Below are 26,073 nucleotides of genomic sequence, written 5' to 3'. Positions count from 1 at the left end.
TATTAGTCACTCAAACAACCTCGCAGCGTCGATCGTGCATATTCGCCATGTTTTGTAGTTTTTAACACTTTTTACTCGTGTTTGTAGTTCTGAACTGAATCCTCGTACAACGCGCAATGGGTTGTGGGCAATATTAGCCTTTATAGTGTGCACGGATCCACACTTCGAAAATCTGCCGGAAATAGTAGACCATCCGGGGACTTTTGGCATACTCTTTTCAACATACTATGCTTTGGGACACACTTATTTTAATCTCACATACTATTTAGGATGGATAGTACGGACATTGGGACGCAGGGACAATTTGGGTATCTCACATATTCTGAATGTCTTCGGCAGAATTCAAATGAGCCATTTTAATCTAGATTAATTCCAAAATTAATCTAGATTAATCTAGATTAAAAAAATTAATCTATGCCCACCTCATATATATATATATATATATATATATATATATATATATATATATATATATATATATATATATACACACAGTATACCACATTATTATTATTTATTTTATGTTACTTATTTATTATTATTTTCTTAGTTTACTTATTTAAATGTTCTTTCTGTTCTCATGTCATATGTATGTGTGTACCAAGAGCTCCTGTAGAAAACTACAGCGAATAAAGCTCATTCTGATTCTGATTCTAAAAAAATGATTTATTTATAAAGAAAACATCTCAGGTTGTGCATGTAACCATGGTAACGGTAATGAGACGCTGTCTTGTGATATGGGGTATGCCTTCATGTGAACCGGTGTATGAAACGTTATCAAATCACGGCAATCGTATTGACTGGTGACAGCCTATGATGTCACTACTAGTGCGACCCGAACGCACATAAGGGGTGCCTAGAGAACAAGTCATCCACTTATCATCTGAAGGGACTGTTCAGCAAGCAGCCCTGAGGTGCCTCGTTCTGTTTTACAGGGAACCATGGTTACATGCGTAACCTGAGATGTTCCCTCTCAAAAGGAAACTCGCACTGCGTCTAGCGCTATGGGGAACGAAATACCCACGCCGCCATGCTGAGGGGAGTCCATGTCAAAAAATGGCAGTGACAAATGTCAGAAAAAGCTATTTCAACTGAAATGCCAAAAAACACTACTCCTACAGGTCAAATAGGCTGTCGGTCACAGCATTCCCTACGGCCACAACCCAAGCTATCAAAGAGGCCTCCAAATATCTAGAGGCCTAGCAAGGCCACTCAAAGGCATGGAACCATCAACTTCAAAAAGAAAGGGTCCCTTTAAGGGAATGTGGCAAGGGAGCCAAACGAGCCCAGTCAGTCACTTCTCAGGGGAGCATAATCAACCCTGAATCCAACCAGGGAGGCTGACCTGGTCCTACCTTTCTAGTAACCTAGTCTGGCCAGCAACCTGTCTGTAACATAAATAGAGTCTCTGAAACATTTGCCTCCAGAGGAGGCATACAGAAAGACGGATTGAAAACTGGCAGTAACCAACTCAGAACGGATCATAGAGATGGGCAGGACTCAGCGTAGCACTTTTCAACCCTTGCAATCGAGGGGAGTTACTCTGTTCGACCTAGGATCTACAGAGCACTTCTTATTCAAAGCACACTGGAGGCTGAGTACTCTAAATAGGGTCCCTAATGAGAGGCATACCTCCTGCTTCTGTTGAACAGGAGCTGATATACCAAGGGAGTTCTTAAAATAATCCCATAAACCTTTCAGACCAACTCAGTTGTAGCGTCTGGATAGATCCGGCATAGTCAATCAACTTTGGAATTTTCAGAACGCTTTTAGCCTCCTGAACTCTGCCTGTAAATCACGAATCGGCTCCGGTCGGTCTCAAAGTGATTGTGACTTTGGTATCTTTGTGGACCTGCTGAGCTTAAACAGAGCATCCCATTTCCTAGCTCTTGGGACATCAAAGGGCCCTCATGTGGACTAAGTGCCAGATCACATTCCAACACACACCACACACACACAGACACACACACACAAAAACACACAAACATGCATTATTGACTGTATGTGTAAAATACAACTATGCCAAAATGTACCCATCATGTATCCTTGTATAAGTGCATGTATGTTTCCTAGTGTCTAGGTTTAGGTTAAATAATTGTAGGTGTGTTAGTTTTAATGAGGGAATTTGTCTGTAAACCATAACTTTTTTTATATGCCTCTCTGATCTGTCGAGTTTGATCTCATTTTAAAGCTCTGGCTACCGCTCATTCACTGAGATATGTCACATAGATGACAAATGCATTGTTCTATTTGTTTAATGATACTGTGAAGAAAGTACTCCATCTCGAAATCTGATCTGATAGTCATAAATTCAGCTAGGAGACAAGACAAAGGGAAAGCTTGCCCGCCAACTTTGCACCTATGTCATTGGCTATTCCACCTCAAGGAGGTGTGTCGGCTTATCTGTCATAAAAGAGGAACACCAGGATTTTTCTGTGTGTTCTCCCGATTGCCCTGAATCATCCATCGGCCACTCACACACGTCTCCCCCGGACGTCACGGCGACCGCGCTGCCATCGCGCTCATCTTCGGGACCACCATCTTCCAGCGAAACTAACTTTCAAGTCCTCAGTTCAAACCTTCCCGCGGAACGGAAGAAGCCAACGAACTGCACCAGCACTAAACCGAAACTCGACACGCAAAACTAATGCACTAAAGTACTAAATAAAGTACTACCGTTTCTCAATCTTAGATAATGAAACTGATTTCCGTGCTGGCCTCAACACGGCCTCAACACTCACTTTTGTATATATGTGTATATCCTGTGTATAGCCGTATAACCTCTGTAGTCGTAGTTTGCATATATTAAACACATTATTCATGCTCGATTGTTCTTTTGCTCCTTCAACAAAAACCAGGTCACTTTAACGTTTCGATCCTATATCCTTGCTTATGTTTGGATGCTAGAATAGGAAGTGTTTCTCGTGGCCAGAGAAAAATCTTCCTTTCGATAATTCTGTGAGGAGCTAAAGGTTTGCTAGACAAACTGATGGTTTCTCTAAATAATTATTAAACCAGAACTAATCATATATGTAATTGATTATAATTCATTGTAATTAATTCACAATATATGTTTAATTCCCCCTTGGGTCGATATATGCATAATAATAAATCATAAAGCTTTATTATATTCATATATCTAACTCATAAATTAATTAATAACTGTACGAAATCGCTACACAGTCCTCTATAGGATGACCCGCTCAAGAGAGGGGAGTACCTACAGCCTAAAATACTGACCAGGCTGGTCTCACAAGATTCCTTCAACCTTCCGACCAGACCTTGAGAGTGCAATACTCTATAGAGTGACCCTCAATGCGAGGGGAGTACAAACCAGACTCAATCGAGATGAGTACTGAAATACTCATTCGCATTGCCATCACAAGTAGTGTACTCAGCATATCGTTTTCTACCCTTAAAACAAAGGGAGTACAAATCTTTGCAACTGGGGTGATGAGGAGGCCTCAATTAGGGCCTACTACCGTAGTGTAACATGGCAACAGGCCCGGGGCTAATACTTGAGCTCTAAGAGAGCACAGGCCACAGAGCTCTGGGAGCAAGGTGAGCAAGACCCGAGAAGGCTCAAGGGTGAAAGCCTGAACAAAAACTCTTGCTCCAAGATGAGAATAACCATCTGAGCTCAGCTCCGGAGGAATGGAGGCCTCAACGGGAAGAAATTCTACAGGAGGGGCCTGCAACACTTGACCCTAAGACTTGATAATTATGTGCCCTCCAGAGGCTTGCATTCTGCAAGTGAATGGCACCTTATGGTGCCATCCCAAAGGGGCACAAAATTACTCTCACAGACTTTCTCCTGGTCTATTCCCTGCTGGTGGAATGACCTTTCTTTAGCCATTTTCAAAAAACTGCTAATGACAGTTCCTTTCTTTCACACTTTTCCTTCATCCTCAGCATGTGCTTTCAACACATTCCTGTTGTCTCTCGGCAACGCTCCACTAACCCACGTAAAAGGCAGCGCAATGTTTCTAACCTGCGTCCTGTTTACTCCTCTTCTAACACTAATACTCCTCTCTCTGTTTCTGTGGGTCTATGGAATTGTCAGTCAGCAGTTAACAAAGCTGACTTCATTCCAGCCTTTGCTACTAATTGTTCTCTTAATATCTTGGGCTTGACTGAGACCTGGATTCGTCCAGAGGACTCAGCAACCCCTGCTGCTCTCTCTAATAACTTCACTTTCTCTCATACCCCTCACCAGTCTGGGAGGGTTGGGGGCACAGGTCTTCTCATTTCTGACAATTGGAAATACTCGACTCATTCCTCTCTTTGCAACTACAATTCATTTGAGTTTCATGCTATTACAATCTCAATTCCTGTCAAAATTCATATCGTACTAATTTATCGCCCCCCAGGCCAACTGGGTACCTTTGTAAAGGAACTGGACATGTTGCTGTCCTCATTCCCAGAGGATGGTAGCCCTCTTGTAGTTTTTGGCGACTTCAACATTCATCTAGAGAAGCCTTATGCTTCAGACTTCCTCTCTCTTCTAGCCTCATTCGATCTTAATCGGCTCATTACCACAAGTACACACAAATCTGGCAACCAACTTGACCTCATTTACACACACAACTGCAATACAACATTTTGGTAAAACCTCTGCACATTTCCGATCATTTCTTCATTACTTTTAATCTACAACTCCCCATTTGTTCACCACCAACCCCTCTACCAGTTACCTTCAGACGAAACCTGCGCTCTCTTTCTTCTTCTGATCTTTCCTCTGCTGCATCATCCTCCCTTCCCTCACCCTCACAATTCTCATGTCTGGATGTGAATACAGCAACAGACACTTTATGTTCCACCTTAACTTCTTCTCTAGATAATATCTGTCCTCTGTCATCCAGGCCTGCACGTGCCACTCCCTCTAATCCCTGGTTATCTGATGTTCTTCGTGAACATCGGACCAAACTCAGGGCTGCAGAGAGGAAGTGGCACAAATCAAAAGACCAGCTATCAGTCTGTGCTCTCATCCTTTTCTGCTGAAATTTATGCTGCTAAATCTTCCTATTTCCACAACAAAATCAACAGTACTTCAAAAACACACACAAAACATTCAACTCTCTCCTCTGTCCCTCTCCACTGTCCCTCTCCACCACCACCCACCTCATCCCTAACTGCTAATAATTTTGCTAATTTTTTCACTGACAAATCATCTACCATCAGCAGTCAGTTCTCCACTCCACACACACAGGAACTCAGACCAACCACTCACACAGCCACACACCTCCTCTCTTCATTCTCCCCCCTCACTGAGACAGAAGTATCTAAACTTCTTTTCTTCAGTCATCCCACCACCTGCCCTCTAGATCCCATCCCCTCACACCTTCTACAAGCCATCGTTCCTACACTTTTACCAGCACTGACACACATCATCAACACATCTCTCCACACTGGCACCTTCCCTAACACATTCAAGCAGGCTCGGGTAACCCCACTACTAAAAAAACCCACATTAGACATGTCTCTTGTAGACAGCTACAGACCTGTTTCTCTCCTACCATTCATAGCAAAAACACTTAAACTTGTTTTCAACCAGGTGTCATCTTTCCTCTCACAGAGCAACCAATTGGATGTCAATCAATCTGGCTTCAAGAGTGGCCACTCGACCGAGACTGCACTGCTGGCGGTCACTGAATCCTTGTGGTATGCAAAAGCTAATTCCAAATCATCAGTTCTCATTCTGCTCGATCTATCTACTGCCTTTGACACTGTGAATCATCAGATCCTCCTGTCCACTCTCTCATCACTGGGCGTCACAGGTACTCCACTTCTCTGGTTTGAATCTTATCTCACAGGAAGGTCTTTCAGGGTTGCCTGGAGAGGGGAGGTATCCAAAGTTCATCAACTGACCACAGGGGTTCCTCAGGGTTCAGTTCTTGGACCCCTCCTCTTCTCCATTTACACTACATCACTTGGTCCCATCATACAGGCACATAGTTTCTCCTACCATTGCTATGCTGACACACAACTCTTCCTTTCATTCCAACCAGATGATAGCTGCACAAATCTCAAGCTGTCTGGCGGACATCTCAGCATGGATGAAAAAACATCATCTACAGCTCAACCTGGCTAAGACTGAGCTTCGTGTCTTCCCTGCCAATCCGACTCTAAATCGTGATCTCAGCATGATGACCAACTGACCTTCAAAGACCACATTGCGAAGACAGCTCGGTCATGCAGATTTGCACTTTACAACATCAGGAAAATCAGGCCCTTTCTAACAGAACATGCAACACAACTTCTTGTCCAGGCCATGGTCATTTCTAGGCTTGATTACTGCAATGCTCGTCTGGGTGGACTGCCATCATGCACAATCAAGCCTCTACAAATGATTCAGAACGCTGCAGCACAACTCGTCTTCAACGAGCCCAAAAGAGCCCACGTCACGCCTCTCTTCATCTCTCTTCACTGGCTACCACTTGCTGCTCACATCAAATTCAAGGCGTTGACGCTTGCTTACAGATCTACCACAGGCTCAGCAACCTCCTACTTCCACTCACTCTTACGAGTCTACACTCCTACCAGAAACCTGCGCTCATTAAAGGCACCGTCACAGAGAGGCACGAAATCACTTTCCAGAACATTCTCATTCACTGTCCCTTGCTGGTGGAACGATCTTCCTGCCTCCAACCGGAATGCAGAATCCCTGGCAATATTCAAAAGACAGCTGAAAACTCATCACTTTCATGAGCACTTAACCTCATCTTCATCAAAAAAAAAAAAACCCTTCTCATTCCTATCCTTTCATTTCCTCTAATCCCTCTTTATTGTAGCTCATGATACTCTGAGCACTTCGTAAAACTTGTATTGTGAGCACTTCTTGCGTCTATTTGCCTCGTCATGACGACTCGCTTGTTGTATTCCTCACTTGAAAGTCGCTTTGGAAAAAAGCGTATGCCAAATGAATAAATGTAAATGTAAATGACATATCTTTTTCATCAACACATGGCCCAGTAATATTAGCACTTACTCTTTATTTATATCTTTATCTTTTCTTTTTATATTCTCTGCGTTAAAAAAAATGACCTTGCTATGGGCCCTTTGCTGGTTAAACTGGGACTTGACACGGCACTTGCATTACACTCATGTTTATTTGATTGCTTGTACTACTCTCATTTGTAAGTCGCTTTGAAAAAAATCATCTGCTAAATGACTAAATGTAAATGTTGTGTAAATGTAAGAAGCTTTGGTGGAGAGATTGCTCTAAGCTTGAACTAGACAAAGCTACTACCAAAGCTCTAGAGAGTGGAGACTTCAGCATAGTGCTTTTTGCTCTCTAAAGGAGAGGAAGTCTAACAACGCTCAAGGACAACCACAGGGGAGACTTTCTACGAAAGCCTACAACACCTGGCTATCTGTCTGTGCCCAACACTACTAGGGAACTAAAGTTCAGCATAGCGTTTTTACTCTAGTATCAAGAGGAGTCTCAGCTCAACCTAGACAGATTGAGGAGGGCGCAAGGCCTGCTACTCGTTTATTAGCCTAATGCAGAAGGTGGGCCCCGGCCGGGGGATGAAAGCTACAGCAGAACTGCCTGTCTAAAAAGATGTATTCCTAAAGTACAAGCCTAGGCTGGATATCGGGGCGGCCCAAAAAGAAGGGTCAGCACACATGCATTCATGACCTTGCTGGAGCTCAATGGAGTGGAGACTTCAGCCTAACAACTCAAAAATAAAAAGGAGGTCGGCTCACATAACACACAGGTGGACTGGCCACCTGGAGCTCAGTGGAGCAGTGGCTTCAGCATAATGACTCTCTAAATGTGTCATGGACTATGCTCCATTCAGCTTAAACACTCCCAAGAAACTCCAGGACACAGATGATTCATTTCCATAAAGTTTACTGGGAATATTGTGAAACTGTAATGCAATACAAATGAGATATATATTAATAATAAATTCAAGTACAATGTGACAGAGAAAACAGCACGGATAATCTACACAGCGGTGATCTATATGATAAACGCAATCAAGCTAGTAAACAATCAGCAGTAATGAACATAAAGCTAACTTGCCGTCTCAATAATCTTACATAAGATGAAAATAGGCACTATCCTAATATTACATGATAAGAAATACTCACAGACGTTGCTTTAGCAAAAGAGAAGAGGAAAAAGAGATTGCCTGAGAAATGGATGACCGGGAGAGCTCGCACACTGCTGCAACTGACTACCGCACGGCGATTTACTTCCTGATTCAAGACGTGCGCCGGTATTACTTTACTATAGTTACAGAAATAAACAGATAGCGCTGTACTGCTGAGACAAAATAAAATACTTTTTTTTTTTTTTTTTTTTTTCACACGGCATGACAAAATGAGAGAAAACCAACACACTCACCACAGGGAATATCAATGTGGTCTTTAAGGATTAGTTCACTATCAAATAAAATTTTCCTGATAATTTACTCACCCCCATGTCATTCAAGATGTCCATGTCCTTCTTTCTTCAGTCGAAATGAAATGAAGCTTTTTGATAAACATACCAGGATTATTCTCTTTATAGTGGCCTTCAATGGAGCCCAAATGGTTGAAGGTCAAAATTACAGTTTCAGTGCAGCTTCAAAGGGCTTTAAACGATACCAGATGAGGAATAAGGGTCTCAAGGGTCTTATAAGCGCTAAAAGTAGCTCCTAAACCCAGGACAGCTTAAGTCCTCTTGAGGCCTTGTTCCAAATAGAACAGCTTTATTATTCAGTGTTTTTAGCTGAATTATCTCTGTGTTTTTACCATTTTTGTTTACTTTGATCATTTAGGAAGCTGCTCTAAGGGCAAGCATTGATGAAATGTGTAAAGGTCTACACTGCAGTCACTGTTCAAATGACAGTTCAGCTGCACTGGAAACGATGGAAAATGCAAGTATCTTTTCCATTATGTCTGATGTGTTTATACCTGTATGTATAAATAAATGGATGGAATTGTAGATTATTCAGACAGATCTATAAAATTTACAATTGGAATATGTAATCTCCATAAAAATGTTTAAATTGTACTGTATGTTCATTGTACTGTATTTATGGCTAAAAGGAGTGAGTTTAGAATAGCCTCTAATTGTTTTATGTAAATATTTCTTCACACATTTCTTCATTTTGTAATTACAGATTCATACTGATATTGACTTTCCACAAAGACTGATTCTAAAATTTGAGAACTTTGATAGTAGCAACATCCAGGAATATGTTCCTCCACTTATTGAGGTAATTAAATATTACAGTGTTTGAGTGTCTGTAACAAGTAGTGGTCGACCAATATGGGTTTTTAATGACCAGATATTTGCAGAATATTGATGGGATATGTTTAAGTATTATAGTTTTTCCCTTTTTTATAATTAGACAGGACAGTTTAATAAGACAGGAGATTAATGAGGAGGGAGAAACAGAGCTTGAAACTTTTCATGAGCTCGTGTCTGTCTGTGATCCTTTAACAATAACTGTCAGAACAGGAAATCACTGTGAAAATAGATAACATTATATTTAAACAGGATAATGAAAAACACCAAATGTTGTCCAGGATCCAGGATGTCCAGGATCCTTTTGATTTTTTTTTTTTTTTGCTGCACACATATAGACAATCACACTCTCTCTATGACAGTCAAATTCATTTGTTAATGTTTACTTGACATGAAGAACATGGTTTGTGTATTTCTGACAGGTTTCCACCCACAAATATGAGCTTTATGCCATAATAAACCTTTATGGTACATTAGAAGATGGACATTACAATGCTAACATCAAATCTGACAATGGAAACTGGTATCGATGTGATGACAGCAATGTATTTCAGGTATATGATGTGAAAATATGGTTACAAACATGATTGAAAATGGATTCACTTTATAATATCAGTAAGAATTGCTGCACATGGTCAGGCTTAAAAAGTCTTAAAATTTGCAGATTCCTCATGAAATGAAAATGAAGTGTCTAATGAAAGTAGTTAGTAGTCATAAACATTTATTATATATTTTTTCTAAGAGTGAAAATATAGCATGTGTAATACACTATGTCAAATGTGTGGATGATGTTTCACCTTTTATGTTTTATGTCTTTATTCAGGTCTCTGACAAAATGCTTTCAGAAAAACATAAATTTTGGGATTGGTTGTCAAAATTGTCAAAGATTTTTCGCAGGTAACAGATTTTATATACACAACTGTTTTTGTAAGTTTGATATTGTTAGATATGTTACTTGATTATAAAGTTCATCTTTATTCACAGCTCTCCACCTGCCTATCTAGTCTTGTACAAACGCAGTGAGTATCACATGATTCTGTGATGCATAAACTATAAACATTTTCAATGAGAATATTATTATTCTGACTTTGCGCTTTTGTTTTGTTACAGTGACTGAATCTGATGAAGAGTAAGTGATTCTTCTATTTTACCCTTTCATTTGTGTCTTTTGGATATACTTAGTTTAGAGTTTTCCAAAATAAACAATCATCATATTTATTATTTCTTTGATCATTTTACACTCAGACTATCTGTTGCTGTCATTTAATAACATTTGAAACATTCTGTTTTTAACAGGGATGATCAGAAAAACTGTCTGATTCTATAACTGAACACAGAAGAACAACATCTCAGGTACAGCTGAAAATCTAAACCTCATATAAGCAGAATGTGCTCTGGATGTTGTTTGACTGTAAATGTCTCTGGAAACAGACAGACCTGCGGCTCTAATAATCTCATTTATAAAGCGTGCGTATGCACAAAACAGGGCTGGAAACGTGCGTACGCCAGTTCCCACGCAAAGGTTGTGATCTATAAAAACAAACTTGACGGGGGGACGTGCGCACCTTTAAGCAAACTTTGAGCCGTGCGTACAAACATTTTGGAGACAGAGCAGTTTGGCGACACCGATGGTGAGCTGAGGGACTGACGGCAGATGAAGGAAAACCACTTCAAATCCTCATTATGAGTCATAATCATAAATACAGTGAATGTGTTCACAATAACAGTTTAAATAAATAAAATAATGATTTAAACTCACATGGAAACTCACGTTTTCATTTTGATATACACATTTACGTTAATGTTACACTTTCACAAATAGCGATAAGCACTGAAATTATATAATGCAGTTACAGAGAAGTTAAACAAAAATTATATGAATTTACATAGTAGATGTGCTACTTTCTATAACTTTTCCTGTGACACACTGTTTTAATGACAGCGAGGAGTGATAGGCGCACAATAATTCCTCTTTAAACTACACTGCAGATGTTATGACAAAATATTTCAGCGAGAACGACGATCGATGCACACATAACTTTGATGCTATGGAAGACACTGCTGGATTCGGTGGTCGATCGGTCCGTTGTCCAGTTTGAATAGTTCCAATGATAATATCTTACTGTATAACCGCAGCTGCAGGAGGTGTTGAAGTCGTGTGAAGGATCTTCAAACAATTACCACTGTATATGAAGGATATAATTTGAGGAAAACGGTAAGATTTGCACGTTTCCTTTTTAAAATACTTCAGTGAAGCGCCGAGAAAGACAATTGTATTTACACTGCAATAAATAAGTAGGCATATCCGTTTACACTAAACAAAATAGCCTATGAACTTCCTAAAAGATATGTTCACCTTATCAACAAAACTGCATAAATTTGATTCGAATTGTTTAAAACTATTAAAATACTATCTGGCCAGTGGAAATGAATGAATCAACTCTATTCTAAAATCTTTATTTTAAGTATTTAATACAATTTTGTTTTTATGCATATTTTGATATATTTATTCTAAAACATAAGAATATTGGGTGATTTTTAGCAATATAATGTATGGCGCAAATGTTAACAATTTTGTCACGTGGATGGGAATATGTATGGAAATGATATGCAGATGAGGTTATGCATAGTAAAACTAGGCGTCATAAGCTCCATATATGGTGATTTCGGGGAGGAGACGGGGTGGAGATGCACATACGCACAATCTTCCGCTGACTGGGATTTATAAAGGGATTTGTGCGGAGGATCTGGCGTACGCATGGTTTTATAAATCTGATTTTTTTGTGCGTACGCAGAATCTAGCTTTTGCGCGTACGTACACTTTTAGGATGAAATCTACGCAAAGTTTTATAAATGAGACCCCTGCTCTTCATATGATTCACTTGATGTTTATTATGCATGTAACGCTGTGATTCAGTTCAATCATATTCAGATGAGACCATAGAACGGTAGTAAACACAGTAACATTGAGTTCAATACATTTGTTCATTTAGTAAGACACATTTGATAATCATTATATAGTTTGATTAATATACAATGTCTAAGTGTTTATATCATCCATATTATTTTGTCTGCTGAAGTGTAATATTGTCTTTTAGAATATAATCACTCATGTAGCCTAATGTAAACAAGACTGTGATGAATACAAACAAAGACAACTTACTCATGAAGATGCTTTATGATCTTATAGAGGAACTGGAAGTGTTATCCTGCATTGATTCTGCATGAGAACAGAATGACAATCATCTATCATAAAACATTGGAATTAAATGTATTCATGTATATGTCAATAAAAGTCTGTATTGTGAGCACACAAGATGAAATATCATAAATAAATGTTTGCATGTTACATAACCAGAAACACTGTTTAAATTTGTTTGTGTGTAGAAGGAAATTTAAGCCTATATTAATAAACTGTAGTAGCAATACTCTGAGTCAGCGTTTTTAATAAAAATACACTCTTCTTATGACCAGTAATATGTGAAATATTCAACTCTTCTGACTGAATCTCTGTGAGTCTAAAATACATCTACATTCTTCTGTAATTTAATCTTTCCATGGATTCAGACCTGGGAAATCCTTTATCAGGGTCTATGAGAGAGAGAGAAAAAAAGATCAAAACATCACTGTCTTTTTTAATCAGTTTGCTTATTTACATTATTTATTTTGTGTCAGTGTATGAAGAGTTATGATATTTCACATGCATCCAACTCTATCTAATGATAACTGATTCGTTTTAAATCTGGCAACTTATGCTGGGAAAATAGCCTGGCTTGGAGCAGGTAAGGTATTTTTTTATTAAAAGGTAAGTATGATGAACCAAAACATTAAAAGAAAAGTAATTTCTTAATAATTAAGTGCTATATAGCCCACTGAATCATTTGCAGACTTAAAGGGGTGGTTCAGTGTTTTTTTTCTAGGCTTGATTGTGTTTTTGGGGCACAGTTTAACATGTCTTAATGCTTAATTTTTTAAAACGCTGTATTTTTCATATATTTTACCTTTATTCTACACCTCTGTTTCCACTGTCATATGAACGGCTCGTTTGACTTCCTGCTTCTATGAAGCCACTCCCTCCGACATACGCAGTGTGCTCAGATTGGTCAGCAGGTTGGTAACTGGCCCAGTCTATCGTGATTCGCTGAAGCGTCCGGAAACATCACGCCCCTTACCATCTGTTGATACTACTGCTTCAGAGGAAATGTAAATAATGGTGTCTATATTGCTTTATCAAACTGAGCTGAATCAGACCCAGATGAAGAGAGTCAAGCAGGCTTTTAAAGGACGTTTATGAATGGTATTTTATTTTTTTAAATCTGTCACTGCTGTTTGTTAGCTTTCAATATACAGTTTTATCCTGATTAAAGCTTTACTGTAGCCGAATACATGACTGAGTAGTCGCATTTTTGTAAAGGTAGTGTTTCATTTATATCATGAACAACTGTTTGTCTATGAACATAGAAGTTTGTTAGTGTTTGTAGAATTTAGCTAACTGGCTAGCGAAGCAAAAACGAATTGCTCTTTGTACATGTCCTTGATGTAGCAACAGAACTATAGGTTTAAAACACATGTACAAACAATAAAACGTACTTACAGTTTGAAGCCAATAAACAGCAGCTTCTGCTTTTAAAGTGGGAACTGCTTCATCTTTCAGTAAAAGCCTTTGTGTAAATCCAGCATTGAACTCCTGTAGATTCTGGAAGCTGTCTTCCTCAGCACATCCAGTGTAGAAAATATCACAGATTATAATGAATTATATTATCTTTTGTTGCGATGCATCGCGCCGCTTGCGTCTCCGTGACATGGCCTCGCCCCAATAAACTGCCATAACTTTAAAAGACAATATCTCCGTTTGCATTGAACTTTCAGCGCTGTAACTTTGCAGATACTGTTTATGCTCAAGCAGCAACATTACACACTAACTAAAGTTAAAAAAGTGAAATTGCATGTAACCACCCCTTTAATACTGACAAAAATGGAAGCACTTGGGAGAGAACTGTCAGGAGACTTACAGCACAAAAGAGTACAATAGGATTACCAAATCATTGTTTTAAGTGTGAAAATATAGCAAAAGTAACATAGAAATTCAAAATCAATAGACCTGTGACAAGGCCCCTGAAATAATCAGACCTTCATTTTTAATCTTTCATTTAGTGATGAGGGATTTTTTTGCTCAACAAAGAGCAGGAATAATACCAAGTGTCTCAGAGCCAGCAAAAGCTATGAAAAGAGTGACAGAGTAATACACAGCCTGCAGAAATGACATGCATGGTTGTAGTCAGCTAGCCTTTTCCAAGGCCCATATTTACTAAAATATAGACATCTGGGAATCTATACTCTGGTCTCTATATATACAGTCAAACCAAAATTGATTCAGACAAGATCTCAGAGTTAAACTCTTAATTATGTCAGATAACACATAAGCAAAGTGGTCAAATAACACAGGTCAAACTGTCTGAATAATTTTTGGTTCCAAATTTGTATCGATTTTACTGGTAGTCCACTGTATGAAGAATGTTTGAGTATAATATGTCACAGTTTACTTTATTTTGCTATCCTCACTTACATAAATGAACTATAGTGTCCTGCACACACTAGTAAAAATATATAAAAAAAGTCTGAATAATGTTTGGTTTGACTATTACTGGCTAAATGTTTTGCATCCAAGTTTTGATTAGATTTTAAAATATATGAATACATTTCTCTCTGGTTTTGTTTGGCTGCTGTAGTACGTTTTATGGTTATTAGAGCAGAAATTTAAATCACAAAATTAAAATTAATATGCACAGACTAAATTTTAATTGGTAAAATGAATCTAAACTCAGTATATGGCCTACAGAATATTAATTTACCCCATTACAATAGTCCAATTACTGTTACTATCATAAAAATACACTTACTCATGTTGTACATAAGGCACATTTAATGTCCAACATCAAATATTTTAGCAAAATGTAAATGTGAAGTTTAGCAGCAAAATGGAAATATTTGCATGACTTTCTATCATTTACAGATGGAGAATAAACTTGTGAAAAGTAAGTTATGCACTGAGGAAAACACCATGTCTCAAACGCTTAAAATATAGCACAAAATGTATGCCGTTTCCTATGGTGGATCGATTTGATCCATGACCGAGCTCTAGGGCTGCTTGAGAAAAGCGTAAACCTGAATCAAATTCATTGTCAAAAAAATAAAATAAAAATAAAATAATAATAATCATTTGAATTTCTTAAAAAAAAAAAAAAAAAAAAAAAAAAAGCTAGTATTTTTTATATATATTATATAAAAAAAAATTTAAGCTGTCATATGGTTGTTACAATGTGCCCCACCTATTTGGCATGTTGTCACATTTCACTTTCAGGGTAAATAAAAAAAGTATACACTGTATTAATGAAACAAAGTCACATATTTCACTGTATTAATAACAGCGTGTATGAATGATCACAACATTTTGGGTTTCACAAGAAAACTGCTGCTCTGATTTCTATTTGCTCTGAATTCAGTGTTGAATTGAAGGGTCAGTATTGTCAGGACAAAAGTGATTTATGGTTCCTGCTTGAATCACTTCAGATTTGAATCAGATGTGTTTTTGTATTTTGTAGCTTGAGTTTTTGTTTTAACATGAAGCAGATGCAAACCTGTCAAACCTGTCTTGTTTCCACACCCTCTGAGGTATTTTGTAGATTCTAGGCTAAAGGTTCATTTCTCAACTTCTACACACATTCATTAAACCTTTTCAACAGTAATTTCAGTAAATTTGCTTGTCAGATTTACATTTATTCATTTAGCAGATGCTTTCATCCAAACTGACTTACAAACCCGATTCCAAAAAAGTTGGGACACTGTACAAATTGTGAATAAAAAAGGAATGCAATAATTTACAAATATCATAAACTTATATTTTATTCACAATAGAATATAGATAACATATCAAATGTTGAAAGTGAGACATTTTGAAATGTCATGCCAAATATTGGCTCATTTTGGATTTCATGACAGCTACACATTCCAAAAAAGTTAGGACAGGTAGCAATGAGAGGCCGGAAAAGTTAAATGTACCTATAAGGAACAGCTGGAGGACCAATTTGTTATCATCATCTACAGTGCATAATATCATCCAAAGATTCAGAGAATCTGGAACAATCTCTGTGCGTAAGGGACCGGAAAACCATACTGGATGCCCGTGATCTTCGGGCCCTTAGACGGCACTGCATCACATACAGGAATGCTACTGTAATGGAAATCACAACATGGGCTCAGGAATACTTCCAGAAAACATTGTTGGTGAACAACTGGTGTCCCAACTTTTTTGAGATGTGTTGATGCCATGAAATTTAAAATCAACTTATTTTTCCCTTAAAATTATACATTTTCTCATACTGTATTCTGAATAAAATATTGAAATTTTAAAAACTTCCACATCATTGCATTCTGTTTTTATTCACAATTTGTACAGTGTCCCAACTTTTTTTTAATCGGGTTTGTACTTTTTACCCAGGGCTGTTTGCGTATTACAACTTCCAAGGATCAGTATTTGCGTACACCCACTTGTATTTTTTGCTTCGGAGTCCAATCTGTAGTCATGTTAGCTGTGTGTCCAATGCTGTTGTGTAAACTCGCGATTCTTTGTTGTAATCGGTGCATTAGCACTTTCCCCGCCCATCATCGACTAAAGAATCAGGCTTGATGGAGCGTGTTCGCACTGCAGATCTCCGATCAAAGCCGCTCGTGTTTTCAGCGCTTCATTGTTGGAGCTGTTGTTTCTATATGTGTAGGTTTTTCATAACAAATGCTATGATAAAAAAAGAAAAATATTTGACACTTTATGGCACATTGAAGTAGAAAATTCTGTCAAGCTGATAAGTTTACAGGTGCTTAAATAATATAAAACATCTTATAAACCATGACGCAATATGAAAGTAAGCAGCAGTCTCACGCAGACACAGGGTAGGTTTCGTTTTGTTTAAAATAAATGACGGAAAGAAGTGAGAGGTTTTACAAGCGATGAATATATACTAACAACTCTGTTACATGTGCTAAATATATGGCAGTCTGCTGGCCATCGCGAGCAGCCGGGAAAAAGAAATCCCGGTGGCCTGGCTGATTTGCCACATTGCCCAGCTTATTTGTATTTACCTACTTATTCGTTATTACTTTATTAATATAGCCTACTCTTGATCAGGGGATGCATCCCAGTTTATTTTCAGCGGGATAGGCAGCAGACGGAGGGCAGCTCGAGCAGCAGCGCTTGCCAAGATCCTTCTCGTCAATATAGCATGAAAGATAAAAAGACCACCAAGCGAAAATATACAAATAAGCATCATTAAAAAAAATGTTAGGTTTTTAGCTCTCGTTTAGCCTGCAATATTTCATAGCTACTCGTGCTGCAAGTCAAGAGCACTGTACGATTTATTTCGGTTCATTATTGAATGTTGGATTCCCGCAGTAATGGAATTAAATAATAATGAATAAGTCAATAAATAACTATAAACTGCAGTTGTCATGTCACTCCAGCACATTAGGTGGCGCTGTGACCCTAAAACTGTTTGTTTGCCATTAGCCGCCAGTAAACGTATAAAAGAAGAAGAAACGCAGACGAATATCAAAATAGAACAAAAAAAAAAAAAACGGAAAAAAAACGGGGAAAAAATAAAATGGAACGTCCAGTTTCAGCAATTTATGCATTCGGCCAGAGAAAGGGGCTGGAGGTGGCGTTCATTGTGGAGGCCCCGTCTGGACCGGAGCACGTGCCCAGGTAACACATCTAGTGCTGAACTTTCTCAAGTGTGTGAGTTTCTCTCAACAGCTGCTGTTTCTGTAACCTGATGATCCTCAATAAAGTGAATGTTGAACCTGTAGCACTAGTGTTGAGACTCTTGACTGCATTGACCAGTCAGTCGTGTTTGCTATAGTGTTGGCATGACATATTGAGCCTCATTGTGCACAATGTGTAGATTTGAAATGCAGAAGACATGATCTATCAATCTATGAAATGTATTTCTCAGCTGGTGGGTCACGGAGTGTGCAGTCTAAGAAACAACATCAAATGTAAAAGTCTGGGTGCACGTGGACGCCATGACGGATTTCCGGTCAGCGAGTGTGAGGATAGACACTTCCGGTGCAGGAGACGATCTTTCAGTCTTTCTCATCTCATGTTGATTCTGCGGTGATCCACAGGGATCTCTTTATCCGTACAAAACACTCAAGTGTGTGATATATACATTTGTGATTGCTGGTGGACTAAATGACTCAAAAACTGCCTTCTCTTTCTGTGAGGATCAACACTGAGATTTAATCTATCTGTGTGCATTCATGACACTGAGAATGAGAATAAAGGGGTGTGTGTGTGTGTGTGTGTGTGTGTGTGTGTGTGTGTGTGTAAACCCGAGAGCAGCTCTGTTGTTTATCCATTAAACACTAATTAAAGCCTGACCATGCTAAATGTGTTCAATGTATTTATATAATTCACATATTAAAGTGTGGAAATAAATTAAATGTAACTATTATAATATCACAGTTGTTTGAGGCAGTAAATGTTAATCGAATTTTATGGTTTTTATACTGTTTATATGGCAGAATATATGATGCTGTAATGTATAATATAATTAGTAAATGGACTTTAACGTCCATAAACCCGTAGAGTAGTGGTCTGTGTTCAAACATTCACACACTTTACCTTTTATAAATCACACACAACTACACTAAGAAATAAATCGGTAAAATAACAGAAAATATAGGGGAAGCTCAGTACAATCCAAGATAGCGGCGTGTCTTTTCGCTGTTTGTTGAGCATGTGGTTTTCTAACTTTTGGTTTTGTTTCTGTTTGTTTGATCACTTCTAAGACTCTATTTTTAGATGTAGGAGAAGAAAAAGGGTTTTGTGTTTTCTGGAGCATCTTCCTCAGCTGGATTGGTGATGTGAGTCTTTTGGCCTTGATGAGAAGGTCTGCCGTTCCTTATTGGATTGTCCTTTCAACAGTCTTCAGCTCTGCAGTTCATGAGATACAATTACATCTTCATTTGAAGTTGATCCAAAGAGTTTTCTGGGATTATACTGGACTTCTCACTAATCTTTATATATTTAAAAAATCTAAAACAGTCATTGTGGATTTAAATTGTAATTTGTTATTTTTTTATTTATTTTTGTTTGTTTTTTGTTTTATACCGGTTATTTTTTACAGGTTGTATATTGGGTTAAGATTAGGAATGTTAAAAATAACACCATCCTTTTTTCTCAGGATTGGTCTCGGGATTGTTCATCTAAATGTTCGCAGATTCTTACAAAGTTCCGTATCTGGGCAGATCAACTGATGCAGATGTTATGGTTTTATCGGAAACATGGTTAAATTAAATTCCAAATAAGGACATAAAATGATAATCCATCTGTATTTGGAAATGATATAATAGTTGCTACGATTAGAAATGCAAACATTCCCAAATCTAAACCATTTATTATTACTAAACGTGACATGAAACATTTCATGGAACAAGCTTTGTTTAATTGACTTATTTTGATTGGGAAAAAAACTAATGAAAAACTTCTCAATAATGCTCCTTTTAGAAAGCTTGGAGTGAAAGGCAGACATGATGTATGTTATACCCCAGAATTGTCAAATTCATGTAATATGGCTTGTTCTGAAGACAGACCTTCATGGAAGACTGGTTGATTTTTAGACAATTGCGTAAAATCACTTAGAAAAGCTAAGGTTGATTGCTTTCTTTCAGAAACTTCCAACAATCTTAATGACTTAATAAATAAATATCTTATTGGAAATAAATCAAACTCAGAATTTCCATCATGTATTATTAAGGATTCATGTAAAATAAAGCTAAATTTATATATCGTTTAAAGGAAGATTTTGTGTTCTCACTCTGGCACACTTCATGAGTCACGTAATTTGAAACTTTTTAAATGTTTTCTCCAGTGAAAATCATTTAAGGTAGATCAAGTATTTGATTTTAGCCCAGTAACAGTTTGAGGTTAACAAGGCTCTTCAATCTTTAGACGGTCAGAAACTGGCTGGTCCAGATTAGTTTGATTCATATCAGTTGGCAGCTGACTTTATTGTGCCACCTCTAACTCCTCTTTTGAATCTTTCTTTATCTACAAAAGAAATTCTGGAAAATCGCATATGTTCTGCCATCATTTAAAGTGGGTGATCCAACTGTACTAAATAATTATAGGCCTATTTCAATATTGTCTATTTTAGCTACGATTTTGGAATCGCTTGTGAATGATCAATTAATTGATCAAAAATGTCCTATCAGATTTCCAATCTGGCTTTAGAAAAAACACAGTACATCCACATCAATTTTAAAAGTGTTAAATGATTTAATGGTTTCATGGGAGTGCCGCTCTTTTTATCGATTTATCTAAAACATGAAATTCAGAAGCAGAGGCTTCTCGATGTAGGTTTATCAATAAACGCTGTTGGACGGTTTAATTACTGGTTGGGTAGATGGATCTCAATGGATAAATATTGGGGAATCTGAAAGTAAACAGGGATCAGTCATTATTATTTATTTTATATAGGTATTAATAATATTGGGACTAATATCACACATTCAAACTTTCATACTGACGATTTGGTCATCTTCAGTTTGATTTCGATGCAGTTCAGCATACACTGACATCTAAACTGATGATGTTCACAGAAAGAAAGCCTGCGCTTTCAAATTCATGCTCAATTACTGCTTCACTTCCTCACCCTCAAGTTGATCAAACCTGTACGAGTTTCTTTCTTCTGCTGAACACAAAGAAGATCATTAAAGGATGTTGGGAACCGGTGTTTTTTTTTTTTCGTACTGTTGTTTCCAACATTGTTGAGGAAGTGATGTCAGAGTTTTCATTTTTGGGAGCAGGATTGAGAACAACTGGATTAAATTATTGGAAGATTTGCAAGGGAAGGTTTACAGAAGGGCAGGAATGGCGGTATTTGAGTCATGTCTGCAGGGAAGATGAAGGCTGTGAATAGAAAAATATAGTAGATTTGATTTTTTAGAAGTTCTGCTTTCATTGTCATTTTAGTTTATTTTTTATAATATCTGTTTTAGTGCATCAGGTTATTTTATTTAAAGTAATGAAGTATTTTTTTTTTATCTAGAGGATCTTCTGTGACTGACTTCTCCCTCATCTTTCTCTCTGTTAGATTCACAGCCAGGGCAAGGGTTGGCCGGGAGCAGTTCCCAGAGGGCTCCGGGAGCAGCAAGAAGGCGGCGAGGGAGGCAGCAGCCCAAGCTGCTCTGGAGGAGCTGAGGAGGAGAGGGCCGCTGCCGGAGAGGGTGAGAGAAGACTGAAAGCACAGAAAGAGTGTGATGACAGAAACAGGAAACTCTAGAGAGATGGAAACTGCTGTAGAAATTAGAAGAGTTAGTCTGTAGCAAGGGCGGAAAAGGGCGGGGGAGACGGGGACCCCCCATCTGAGTGCTATCCCCCCCAAAAAAATAGAATTTAAAACCACGCTAGGTGTTGTAAATAAAATAATTGTGTATGTAGTAAAGCAATACAAACGCAAACGGGCGTTTTAAGTTTAGAAACATTCAGTCACCCCTCCCTTGCCTCACAGTGGTTTGGTCCACCGCGCGTGTGTTCAAGTCCAGCGGCGCCGGCGGGAGAGTGAACAGTTCTTCAGACAGTAGAAACTCCAGTTAGTAGGCTGTTAAAGCTGTTTAATTATAGAAACATCGGATGAAGTGATTATTTTCTCTTTAATACATACAGGCGGCGCAATTAGTCAAAAAAAAAAAAAAAAAAGACGGTAACGTATTTTTGTCTGAATCCGCTATGTTAGCGATTATAATTTTACCTAGCTTGTTTGGTAGCTTGTTTACGAGAGCTTGATGGATAGTAAGACACCTAACAACAACTAACATTGTGATAAGCATAAGTGTTAACTGTAATAAGGCTAATAGGTTTACTGTTGTGTGTTTTGATCAATATTCATCGTAAACAACTTTAAAAATATTCCAATAAATTAAATGATTTTGAAGAAGAATATTTTGGTCAGTTTTTTTTTCATTGAACCAAAAAACAAACAAACATTGAGCATAATGGCACAATCTCCATACCACACTAATAACAGTAGTAAGGTTTTCTTGTGTGTAACGTAACATATATCCTTTACGTAAAATTTTGGCTGTATTATTTGCGTCCCCTTCAAAAATTGCTCTTGAGAAATTTTATGTTTATTGTCGGCCGTGAAACAACCAAATGTGTGCTTTAATATTAGAGCTGGAACACTTTAATTTGGTCACACTGGAGTTCAGCTTTATGCTTTTGTTTCAGTAGATGCTTCATATTCCGCTCTGGGAATGTGAGATTTCAATAAACACACTAATAGTGCTCAAACTACTCCAACTAGAAACCATATAAGTGTCTGGGAATGTTTTCCATTGATTATTACAGGAAAAACAGACGAGACGCTCCGTGACACAAACCTGTAGCGACCCGTATGGATTTCTGTAGGAGGCGCTTCAGTCCCGTTTAATACAGAACTAGGCTGCGTTCTAGTTCGGTTTTTAAATGCCCTTCCCTCGCTAACTTCCCTCGGTCTCGTTGACTCGGATGTACGTCATTGCTTACGTTGCACGAGTGCCCACTTCTGGCGGAACCTTTGTATGGGCTGAACTGGAACATCAAGCCCTTGATCACTTGGAATCCGCAATGGAGCTGATTTATTATTATTTTTTCCCCTTACAAAATTGTTTAATACAGCATTCTATATGTATATATGTGTGTTTTAAATGTTTAAAAAATAATTAATATATCATAGAGTTGTTTGTGGTGGGGTAAATTAAACGCGATATGCGGTAACGTCACAATCGTGTTGCATTGTGGGTTATGGAGCTGCCTGAAGTGTACATATGAAGTAGACTCGCTTCCTCGGTCGAAATCGAGGGAGCGAGGGTCTGTCCATATAAACTTCCCTCGTCCACTTCACGAAGTGGAACGCACTTCAAAATGGCGGCAGGGATTCCCCCGAGGGGAAGTGTTTAGGGAAGTTCGTGAGTGCGTGTCTAAAACCGAACTGGAACGCAGCCCTAGAGTCAGACGTTCAGTTACCACACGCTTTTATTCCCATAATGCTTCATTTTCTGTGTCACATGATCTAATCAAGAGTTTCTCTCTGTCTTAGAGATCAAGCCGACGGCCAGGGCTGCTCGAATGCCTCTGTTCACAACCCCTCTCTGGCCTGCAAAGATACGCCTGCGCTCATGGGAAGGAGCTCAGGATAGAGTTCGTGGAGCAAACGGGCCCCCCCAACGCTCGGAGGTACACACACACACACACACACCTGATGTAGATCACGTGTCACACACCTGTCAGTCTCTTCTCACAGTCTCTCTGTCTCTCAGGTTCAGCTACCGAGTGAAGTTGGGGGGGCACACCTTCCTCCCCATGAGCGCCTCCAGCAAACGGCAGGCCAGAGAGGAGGCGGCGAGAGCAGCCGTGGCTGTCCTGGTGGGCGAGGCTGAGAGGGAGGCGAGAACACCACCCCCTCAGGTACACACACACACACACACACACACACACACACACACACACACACACACACGCTCAGGTCCACAAACACACAGACTCTGATCAGTCTCTACATAATCAGACGCGACGCTAAAGCTTTTACTGTCTGTCTGTGTAAATGCTGAACTCTCTGGAGTGAAGGACACAAACGCAGCACACTTCAGGGTCATCTCAGACACGCGTCACATGGTCACATTTTCCCAGCTCAGCTGTTCAGTCCACAACAGCTGCACACATCTGCATCACACTAACTACACCAGCCCTGATCCTGAAGCTGTGAATCTGCTGTCAGAAACACATTTCACACTGAAGCTCCATTCATTTCTCCTTTAACACCTGATCTATGATGTGTGCAGCCGTCCACCAGCTCCTCGCCGCCTTCCCCACCCACAACCAGCACCACCTCTGTGCCCTCCTGTGTCCCAGGACATAAAAGCAGAAATAAAGGTAAGATGATTTTGATCATGAAGAAGATCAATATATCAGTCTTTCACATGAGCAGACTCTTGTATGCTAAAGCAGTTCAGAAATAGTGTGTCTGTCTGTAGTTCAGAGTTTCAGCTCATCCTGTGATATGATTCACTTTCAGATCTTCTGCTCTGCAAGTGATTCACTGCAGTTTCTGTTTGATTCATTTTCAGATGGAGGAGGAAGATTTTCTTCCTGAAGGAACCATTATCTCTTTCTATTCCCATCATTCGGTGCTTTAAAGCTCAATTCACACGGCACAGAGCGATGCCCACAAATACCGACAGTCAGTTGACGAGTTTTGCGTCTGAGACGTGACACAGGATCATTAGATTTGTTATGGTCGGCGTCTGTCAGTGCGCTGTGAATTGGCCTTAAAGAGTTTGTTCACTCAAAAATGAAATTCTGTCATTTACTCGCATCATGTCGTTCCAAACCTGACAGACTTTCGTTCATCTTCGAAACACAAATGAAGATATTTTAATGAAATCTGAGAGATTTCTGTCCCTCCATTGACAGTCCACGCAACTACCACTGCGACGCCTCAAAACATTCATAAAGAGATCATAAAACTAATCCATATAAACTGAGTGATTCAGTCCAAATTTTGAGAAAGAGACTGGATCACTTTATTTGATGAACAGACTGAATTTAGGCTTTCATTCTCAGATAAACATTCATCAACTCACATCAGATGTGGTGAACTGAAGCTCAAGCATGTTCGCTTGACGTGTGAGAACCAATGAGATTCATTCTGGTGTTACGCATCACGTTTGAGCTTCAAGAACCAATGAGATTCATTCTGGTGTTACGCATCACGTTTGAACTTCAAGAACCAATGAGATTCATTCTGGTGTTACGCATCACGTTTGAGCTTCAAGAACCAATGAGATTCATTCTGGTGTTACGCATCACGTTTGAGCTTCAGCAAGAACAACGACATGGTTAAATATCTTTGAATAATTCTTAGTTGAATCAATATCAAGATATTCACAGATAGATGAATTAAACCTGTCACTCATATCTTTTAAGTTGTTGTGATAACGCCGTAGGTCACGTGATGAACGATGATGATCACATTCACTCTTAACGTGATCAGGCTATAAAGTACGTACTCTGTTAGCGCTCGTCGAGTCAGTACTTGTTGAAGTGAAGTAGCTGCTCAGAGTCGAGGCTGTAATGTGATTGGTTTATGAGACACAGCTGATCCACGCTGAGGTTTGATCTCCTGATAGAAGAAGATCTGGAGGAATCACAGCTGGAAAATGGCCGTCGTTCAGGTGAGTCTCTCTGTTTGACTGTTTTTGTCTCAGATTTCCACAAGAATAAATCGAAAGCCTTCAGACTGTGTTTGTTTGTTCTGAGATCGGTCTCTTCTTAGATGATCCATAAAGATCCAGGGTTCCTCAAATCTTGCTCTGGTCAAACACTCCTGAGCTTCTCAAGGTCTTCAGAATCAGCAGAAGATCGCAGGTGTGTGAGTTTGATCAGGGTTTGAGCAGTGCTCCTCCAGGACCTGATCTGAGGAACCCTGTTTGAGAAACCAAACTCTAGTGCTGAACTCATGAAAACAGTCATGGTGACATTTAACCTTTTCTATCATCACAAAAACTGCAATTCCACTCATTTCAGTCAAAAGTGCTCGAGACAAAGCAGCAGTTCTCCATCATTTCTAGTTGAGTCTGGTGAGGTGTTTGATTCATTTAGAGCTGGAATGTTTGCATCTTCCTGAATTGATGTGGCAATGCAAAATTAAAGCATTTCTTCATTTTACTGTGAGCTGATTGTGTTTTCTTTAGCAGAGATTGACGAGACGTACCTGGACATTTGAACATGAGAA

The 26,073-nt window shown here is 38.9% G+C and overlaps 2 protein-coding genes across 3 annotated transcripts in view; both read left to right on the top strand.

The window, feature by feature from the left end:
• Window positions 1-26,073, top strand: part of LOC125246919 — an 84,282-nt gene that overhangs the window by 34,071 nt on the left and 24,138 nt on the right. The window lies entirely within an intron of this gene.
• Window positions 17,646-24,991, top strand: LOC125246925 (double-stranded RNA-specific adenosine deaminase-like). Its single transcript, XM_048158065.1, has 6 exons — window positions 17,646-17,999; window positions 21,394-21,526; window positions 23,380-23,516; window positions 23,600-23,747; window positions 24,122-24,212; window positions 24,407-24,991. The coding sequence occupies exons 1-6, from the start codon at window positions 17,899-17,901 to the stop codon at window positions 24,430-24,432; spliced, it is 636 nt and encodes a 211-aa protein (XP_048014022.1). The 5' UTR covers window positions 17,646-17,898; the 3' UTR covers window positions 24,433-24,991.

This window comes from Megalobrama amblycephala, linkage group LG15 (genome assembly GCF_018812025.1).
Source record: "Megalobrama amblycephala isolate DHTTF-2021 linkage group LG15, ASM1881202v1, whole genome shotgun sequence".
NCBI lineage: Eukaryota > Metazoa > Chordata > Actinopteri > Cypriniformes > Xenocyprididae > Megalobrama > Megalobrama amblycephala.
The sequence above is the reverse complement of the archived record's forward strand: the minus strand, read 5'-3'. Positions and strand labels throughout refer to the sequence as shown.